This window comes from Haliotis asinina, chromosome 16 (assembly GCF_037392515.1).
Source record: "Haliotis asinina isolate JCU_RB_2024 chromosome 16, JCU_Hal_asi_v2, whole genome shotgun sequence".
NCBI lineage: Eukaryota > Metazoa > Mollusca > Gastropoda > Lepetellida > Haliotidae > Haliotis > Haliotis asinina.
The window spans coordinates 19,102,237-19,111,496 of record NC_090295.1 but is presented as its reverse complement, the minus strand read 5'-3'; the positions used below and the strand labels follow the sequence as shown (position 1 = coordinate 19,111,496).

The 9,260-nt window shown below is 39.5% G+C and overlaps 1 protein-coding gene across 1 annotated transcript; it reads right to left on the bottom strand.

The window, feature by feature from the left end:
• Positions 1-422: 422 nt before the first annotated feature.
• On the bottom strand, positions 423-6,271 carry LOC137268427 (ependymin-related protein 2-like). Its single transcript, XM_067802996.1, has 6 exons — positions 6,096-6,271; positions 3,642-3,749; positions 3,143-3,236; positions 2,293-2,469; positions 1,463-1,561; positions 423-664 (listed from the first exon to the last, which is right to left on the bottom strand). Exons 1-5 carry the CDS (start codon positions 6,225-6,227, stop codon positions 1,467-1,469), a joined length of 606 nt encoding a protein of 201 aa, XP_067659097.1. The 5' UTR covers positions 6,228-6,271; the 3' UTR covers positions 423-664; positions 1,463-1,466.
• Between the last annotated feature and the right edge of the window lie 2,989 nt (positions 6,272-9,260).

Genomic DNA, 9,260 nt, shown 5'->3' with positions numbered 1-9,260 from the left:
GTGCATTGCTTAAATATTGCTGAAAGCGATGTAAAATTAAATTTTCTCGCTCACTCTTGAAGATTTAGGTGTGCAGGGTATTACTTTAGTTAATGTTTCCTTGAGTAGCCACCCCTAATTAGCGATGTACATGTATACAGTGATGTAAACTTCCCTGGAGTTTGTGCCTTCTAAGTAGAAATGGAAATTATTCAAACACATGATTGCACATAGCACCCGTGAAGGTCCGCGTTAAAACTGATCTTCAGTGACTTATGCTCGTAAGAGGCGACTAACAGGATCAGATGGTCAGGCTCACTGATTTGATTGACACATGCCATCGTATACCACCTGCTGATTTCGATGCTCATGCTGTTGTTCACTGGGTTCCCAATCTGAGACATGTAGCATTGTCGATAAGCATGAATACAAAGTAAAACGCCTTTTCTTATTTTTACAGGGATGGCAAGGGGTGAAAGTAATTTCAGCTAAAAATCAGGGGGGGGGGGGGGGGGGGTGTATGGAGGGCGAAATACGATAAAAGGGTCCAGGGTCAATTAATTTGCATTTAAATCTACGGATTTGCAGAATATGGCCATCCCTGATTGTTTTATTGGTATAAAAATTAGAGATTTTCATAGAGATTTGTGCACAACAGTTCCTGGTCTTTCTTTTCCGGAATATTCTGAAACAGAAAACAATTATACGTAAGCTCAAGTACATTCTAGTTACATACTGTACCCATGTGGAAAAGCGAGTCCGGGCCTTCGGCGTGACGACCGAACGCATTAACCACTCTGGTACTTTTGTACGAAAGGCGTTTTTAGATGTTAAATTGTATCACATTCATGAGCTTAATCTAATGTAACACCATGTGCTATTGTAACGAACACAACCACTCGTCTTGAAATAAAAATATTAGGGTATGGAATTGATTCACAAATGTTTGTCTTTGGGTCGCAAGAGTGTGTCTAATATTGAATGGGTGACAAAGAAAAAGAATATGTTTATTATGTCTCTGCCAAAGCAAGAAAAGCAAGTATTTGATACTTATAGTGCGATTGAGTGCAAAGCTTTACGCCGTATCTGCAAAATTGCAGCTACATGTTTGTAATCGCGTCTGGACCAAACAATCCAGTGATCAACAGCACAAGCATCAATCTACGCATTTGGAAAACATTGACGTCTGTCAACCAAGTCAGTCGAGTCTGACCACCGGATCCCGTTAGTCGCTTCTCATAAATCATGTTTTACTAATCCGAAGACCAATTCTAATCCGAAGACCTACTCTAATCCGGTATAGTATTTGGTATTACATTTGTGTTAGTTACAGAAATGTGAGTATATGATGTTCGTTGAACCATTGTTATTTTGTTTTTCACACAGTGAATGTTTGTATGTATATTCTTGAGTGATATGTTAGTATCTGGTGCACTGGACTTAGAGGACTGACAAAAGTGATCGTTATTTTCGGTATACTTACAGTATCAGGCACGGCAGTATGACGGAATTTCCAACATGCTGATATCTCTGATGCCTGGATAGAAGTCGTTGTATCCGAGTATGTGAAGAGAGTTTCCTCCTGGAGAGAAAGTACATATTAGTTTGACTTTTTGTTTACTGTTTAACGCCGCTCTCGGCTATATTCAAATCTCGTTAGTCGCCTCTTACGACCAACATGGGTTAGTGAAGACCAATTTTAACAAACAAAAACATTACTAGTAAGGACATATTTACTGGACCACTGTTCTAATGTTAGCTCACTTAATCACTCACTCATTAAGTATTGCGGACACCCACTCACTAAACTCTCCTCTTCCCTTCACTCATCCATACTGCCGAAAGTGCTTATGTAAATCCAGCTGCGGTCCATGCAGGTTTCAAGAGTAATGTGTGTCCATATGGCCTCAATCATGGCGATCAGTTTCTGGCGTTCTGTAGCCCGATTGCTATCCTTCGGTGACAGCTTTATAATAATGCATAACTACATATTTTACTGACTCGTGAAGGTCCTGGGTAAAAATAGGCCCTAAGCAGCCCATGCTTGCCACAAAAGGGGAAATCTAAACTCACTCACTCATGTTTTGCTGTTCATCGACGTCAGGTTTTTACATTCTGAATTTATTGCTTTTGAAATGTTGCGATGTGACGCTAAATATTAACTACTATCAGTCAGTCAAATACTTACCTACCTAGTGGTTAAGCGTTAACCCATTTCTGGTGTCACCCGCCGTGATGTTGCTGGAATATTGCTGAAGGCGGAGTAGAACGAAACAAACTCACTCATTCACCCCTTAACTCTGCCATACCAACCTGCTGCGTCTGTTGAGATCGTTGTGGTGATTATTGGTATGCAGTCTTCCTTCGTCACAGTTGTCTCGATATTCTGGTGCCTCCCGTCGGGGTGGGTCTTGTTATATTCATATGACCATGAATCCAGCGCGCCCTGATCGAAGCCGTAGGCTGAGCGGCCGGTGTACACAGCGTCGCCTGAGAATGAACATTATTACTTCAGATAAAGATAATAATGCTATATTGAGTGCATGTAACTTAATATCTTGACCAAAGCGTGTAGTCAAAACATTCATTCTTACCCCGAATAACCCAAGCTGTCCGTTCGGCGTTAGAAGGACAATGGTCAACGGCACCCGCCGGCTACCCATTTTCCGCTTAATGAACAGCGGCAATTTTGAACTCAAGACAGGATGCGACCATTTCATATATGGGTGGTGTGTTGCTTGTTTGTTTGGTGTTTGACACAATATTATAGGAAGACTTCGAAATGTAAATTATTGGTCACAAATGGATCAGCAATGTTCTTGCAATCTAAAGGAAGTCGTAAATCATTTTCATCTGTTAAGTGCTTGTATATATTTACATTCTGATCATTACTACCCCGGATAACCCAAGCTGCCTGTAAGGCGCAAGAAGATTAATAGTCACATGACTTATCTCACCAAGTACCCATTCTCTGCTGAGAGGTGATCTAAGCCGGGTAAACCAGTGGTTATTGGTGTGATGACACTATCTATTCCTAACGTTACACGGCCGTTTTAGTGTACTCTTGAGAATTTCAAATGTAATGGGGTGTCTACTCTAAATTTTGATCGAATATTGTGATCTATGGACAGAACATTGAAATATATACTTTGAAATGACTTACGTGGAACACAAACGCTCTCCTGATCCTCGAATTTTCCATGAAGGGGGAATGTTGTACAAGAGCGTTTCTGCACGTCTATGTTGTAAGCAATTCCCTGTAAACAAACAATATTGTTTCGAAATGTTAAATAAGCAGTCTTTATGACATGGGCTCATAGTCATCATTATCATCAAAGAGAGATGCATATGTCATGAAATTGAAAATAATTAAGAGAATAATCTTAACCCTTAAAACAAAGGATTGAAAGGTTACATAAAAGTAAGTTAAACCGTATCGTTCTTATCCACTGGGATACCATGCTATAGTTTACCATGGATCCAGTCTCTCAGATTTGGTTGACACATGCATGGTATGCCAACTGCGAAGATCAATGTTCTTGCAGTTGATCACTGGATTGCATGATCCACTTCCGATCAAAATAGATGGAATATTGTCGAGTGCGGTGTCAAACAAACAATCAATCAAGTTCAGTCGTAAAGCACATCGGTTGTCCCCTCACCTTCTTGTAGTCGTAGATTACTTTGGTGGTGTCATATAAATTATTTAGGCGGTCGCCGGTGAGGAGGTATCGTTCGTTGGGACCGTCGTAGACCATGTAGTACAAGCCCTGAAAACATGTGTCCAGGAGATGTTGTGAAATGTCATCGTAGAAATATATAAATAAAGACATTTTGTGAAAAAGGTTCATGCAAATCCAAAGGTGGTCATGCCATTTCAAGAACTCCCAATTACAGTTTCAGTGCTTCAGCCCTGCACAGGGACGGTATTGTAGCATAGTGGTTAAAGCGTTCCCTTGTTACACCGAATACACAGGTTCCAATCCATGCATGGGTAAAATGTGTGAAGCATGTTTCTGGTCTCCCCAACCGTTACAATACCGTAGCAATGCCTAACTCAGTCTGGAAGAAGATAAATGTCACACCTGTTTCTAAATGTTTTAACTCTAGGCCAGATATTAACAGTAAAACTGGACAAAGGAATTTTTCTGTGATTCCTTTATTTATTTCTCTCAGTATGTTTTGACGTTGTAATCAGCGAAATTGCAGTACATCTATGTGTGTGTGTGTGTGTGTGTGTGCGTGTGTGTGTGTGTGTGTGTGTGTGTGTGTGTGTGTGTGAACGTTTATCAATTAGTAATGAAGTCAGTGTTCGAATATAAGTAAGCGAATCCTGTTCAACCAGTGGCACCATCGTAAACATGTATAAATATTGACTGAGTGAGTTTGGGTTTACGCAGCTTATAGCAATATTCTAGGGACATCAAGGCGTGGATACAAGAAATACTAATGAAATGAAGAGAAAATAGGGAAGAAATTCTCATTCGTGTAAATAAATAATTTAGTGTCCATGGGGATATCTACATCGTGTGGAAATGCTTTGCCCCAACATTTTATCAGTCAGGAAGTCCATGGAACTAGTGAAGGATTTCCTTAACTTTGCCACGTGGAAGGCTGGTACAAAAAGTACATATACATATTTTACAAGAATTCAACTCTGATTCTGGTTCAGTTTCTGAGATTTAAAACGTCAGAGAAAGACGCTGAGGTCAGAGAATCCAAATCATATTACACGTACTTCTTTCAAATAGGTTCTGTGACATTTCCTTAAAGGACCACTAAACTCAATTTTGTGGTACTCTTTTTATCACTGCATATGAAAGACTTTTGGTTAGTCATAAGCGAAACACCATTTAAAAAAAACCAAAAAACAAAAACACCTTGTGGTTAGTGAATACCAAGCGCTTAAAAGCCGTCTGCTTCTCTCTCGCCCGCAAACGAAATCGCAGACAGGTTACGTAACTCTATCGCCAGAGCCCTACAGTGACGTCATAGGGGTCGGGTGATGGTGTCACTATGCACAGATTTCCACCAGACTCCTTAGTTTGTGCTTAAATTGGTTGTTAGAGTGTGCGAAGCTGACACAGCTGCAGATCTCACGAACTCTGGTCTTTTCCAATTCTATACAGATTTAAAAACGTAAATTAAGTGGAAAACAAAACATCCTGAATGATAAGAAACAGATACGATTACCCATGCGGTTTTATGTACCAGCCTATGATGTAATAAAGAAGATAAAAAGAAAAACCCCAAAGCTTATTTATGTATATTTTACCTCACAAATAAATGTCATTTTTTTCAGATTGGCTAAGCGCTCTTTTGTTATTTTCCATGTACCCCACTAACGAGCGAGGTACATTGCAATGTACCCCAGTCCCCATAGAAACTCATTCGTGGAAGTGCTTCTTTATCACGCATAACACCGATGGACAGAAATTATCGATAATTTGCGAATGCAAATCGATGGAAGGGAGATATATATTTCTCTTGTTTCGTCTGCAAAATTTAACTGTGGCTATGAAAAGATTTGCCTCTTCATATTTGCGGGGAAAACAGCTGGATGGAAGATTTGAATCGTTTGATTCACACATGCAGACAAGTGTACGATCCGATAGCCATGCTTCAATCAGTTCAAAATTAACATTGAGGTGTTCGGTAAGATACAAACGTTGTTCAGTGGTCCCTCGGGGCCTGTGGGTTGAAAATGCCAATTGTCGGTACAGGGGCCGATTTGCGAAATAAACCCTGACGTTATAAGTTACGATTATAACAATAACAATTCATGCGCTATACTGCAAGACAACAAGCATTCAGAGAACACTCCTCTCTGTTAAGAATGCAGTCATTCTGTCGGTCAATGAGTGTGCCAAAACATGACAAGTCAAAAAATTCTTTCCTTCTATATTTTAATTTTCTGCTTCATAATGGTAAAGATGATTTCAAAATATGATGACATTATATCGCCATGCCAGTCAGTGTGTGCTACGTATGGTTTTACGCCACCTTAGCTTTTTCAACTCTAGGCTATCCGACCGCCCATCCCCACGCAGATTCAGTCTACGAAAAGAAGAGAGTTTCTTCATAAGCCAGGGAAGATTAACAGAAGCTATACTTACACGTATTCTTGTCGTAGAGTTGACAATGGTGACGTACTGGAATGCGTTGAAACGGGATGGAGGACAACAGGCACTGGTGCTGGCAATGGCACCAGACAGACAAGCGAGGAGTAGTACTACTTGTAGGATCATTCTGGAAGTGTTTCGTTGTAGATGTATCTGTGACAGTTTGTCTGATAAACTCCTTTTCGAACCGTTTCTCTTTTATACACTCAGGGGACGGTCACGTGATGCAGTTGTAACGCTCAGATGACACGTTTATGCAGTCTGTAAATTTACGGATTGAAAATTAAATATATACGACCTCTCGTCAATCACGTGTTTGATTAGTTCATGCAACATTCATATGACGAACACTGCTATCACTACTGTAAGTACAACCCTCTAGGTTCTTAAGTTCTTACATACCAAATATCCTTAAAGTTTGTTTTATGTGTCTAGTGACGTGCCCGGTGTGTGTGATTGATGGTCGACACCGTAGTGTCGTATCCCGAAGGTGCTTCCCCTGAAGACTCCTTCACACTTATATCGAAATGACAAACTGTAAAAAATCAAGGAGAATCAGTCACATAAATAAATCCAAAAATCGAAATCCATTCGAGAGGGAATGTCAAAAATAAAATTTGAAGTGACTTTTCTGTTTTTTTCTCTTTCGTGTATGTCTAGAATATTTACAATGCAGTTAGAGTGCAAAGAGATTACTTAGAATGTAATTAGAATGCAGTTAAAGTACTTAGAATGCAGTTCGAATGTACCTCAAATGGCGGGTGATTTTTTTCCACACCGAATGTATCTCGATCAAGAGTTTTGAACATGTTCACAATAAACGGAAAGGTTACAAGAATTCATCCGAATATTGGAATGCATTCGAATTTGATAAAGCGTTTTTTTAAATCAGTTCGAATTTCCAGTAATCTCCAGAATTTTCCATTCTGGCGACATTCAAGGCTCAAAAGTTATGGGATATTAAGATATCAATGGAGACTCGAACAGATGAAACATCGCAGTAAACAACAGAAGCCAGGTAGACTAGGCCACCATAGCTGAGTGCAGCGTAAACGTACAAACAACGGTGGAAGCAAGTCTTGCTCAATACAGACAGACAATCAAACTTTAATTGTTCTTTAAATCAGCAAATACGATTTTGATGTAAAGTAAAGCAAAGATTTGTCAAACGTCCACACGACGCATAGTTTTAGTGAAAAGTCTTGACAATCGCGATTTGAAAGAATTTGTGATGTACATCAAAGGCATGTCATTGATTTCCAACAAAAGACTTTTAAGAGAAATGAATATGTTAATCAAAACCTAAACCAGGTGCAAAATGTAAAACGTTAAATATGTTCCTAATTTTATCGCTACCTTTCCACATTGAATTTCAGCCAGGTATACAACACTTGTGTGTGGTGAAATTTACATTCCATATGTGCTCTCGCACACCCGATTGTTCTACCAACAAGTTGTCCCCATCTTAAAAACTACGACGAAAAGTGACAACAAATTAATGATCGTTTGTTAAACAACGTTTTGAATCGAGTGTCCAAATCATTAAACTTGGTCTGTCGATTTCATGCGACTGTATAAAATAAGGGTTTGCTGTGGTTATTAGATTTTGTGGTAGTGAGCAGTTCATCTGTCTAAAATGAAATCAAACGGATTGTACATATACTTAATACGATAGCTCGTCGCGCCTACGGCCTAGATTCCTTCCAAACGTGGGTCAAATGTTTCACTCCAATTGTAAGTTACACCTCGCGTGAACTACATAAAAAATTATCTACTGGGAGGAATTAGGGATTAATATTCTGAGTAGAGGCACCCTCATGGCATGGCATGGCATGTCTCAGTGGTCGACAACACCTACAGAGAGCAGATCTTTCCAAATTGGACGTCTCAAGTTGATTCAAGTTCTAAGGGGGATTACTATAAATATTTCAAAACCCAACCAATCTTAGAAAAATATCTTCTTCTTCCAAACACTATATACTATCCTATTTTGAATTTTAGAACATCTAACCCTAATTTGCCAATTGAGGCTGGCTGACGGTTGGGTATTCCACGTGAAGACCGACAATGTCCGTTTTGTGTATCAAACGTTGTTGGAGATGAGTTTCACTATTTATTCAGATGTGAAGCTTTTCTCCAACTGCAACAACAATCTGTGAACACGAAATACCCAGGATTCCAAATTTGTCAATCCATAAAAAGCTCTTGTCTACTACCAGCATACGCGACCATAAAAACCTTTCTAAATTACTGAAATAACGCATTTATAAAAATGAAATAGGTATCTTACATCTTACTACCGTGTAAGCTGCTGTCTTGTATGTTATGTAAATGTATGTATGTTTATCTCATGTACCGCCGTTGGCGGTTTCTAGAAAATAAAGAGTTCTGAGTTCTGAGAGTTCTGAGAGTTCTGACACAGACCATCAGGTCTTTCACAAGAGCTATATGCTTAAAATTAGAGCTGTACAATAGCTTCAGACATTCCACCTGACTAGAAAGTGAAGATTGAAAGGACGAAGTGCATTTAGTGAATATTCTTTATTTATATACCCGTGAAGGTTCCGGGATAGAATAGGCCTTCAGCAAACCATGCTTGCCTTAAAAGTCGACTATGTTTGTCGTAAAAGGCGACTGGCGGGATAGGGTATTCTGGTTTGCTGACTTGGTTGAAACATGTCATCGGTTCGCAATTGCGCAGATCGATGCTCATGATGTTTAACCCTGAATTGTCTGGTCCGGACTCGATTATTTACAGACCGCCGCCATATAGCTGGAATATTGCTGAGTGTGGCGTAAAACTAAACTCACTTGCTCACTCACTCACTCTTGTATTTATATATTAGAGAAAAAAAACAACATCAACAAAAACCAAGCCAAGCTTAGTATACTGTAGTAGAGGCAAAGGCATAATGGAGTAAGACCGGGTCAGTTTTATTTCTTGTTTTACTGAGTCGTATGTTTTAAAGAATAAGAAAAAAGAAAGTCTCTTGCCGCGGTAAGTGCACAACTGTTGGAAAATACCTCCGCACACTACCTTCCTTTAGCCGTTTAGCCGTGACAGTGACACTTGATCTGCAACCTGAGAGTCAGTATTCAACTGGAACAGCAGAATGATCAGGAGATACTGAAGACCCTAAGATTTTTGTATTTTTAGTT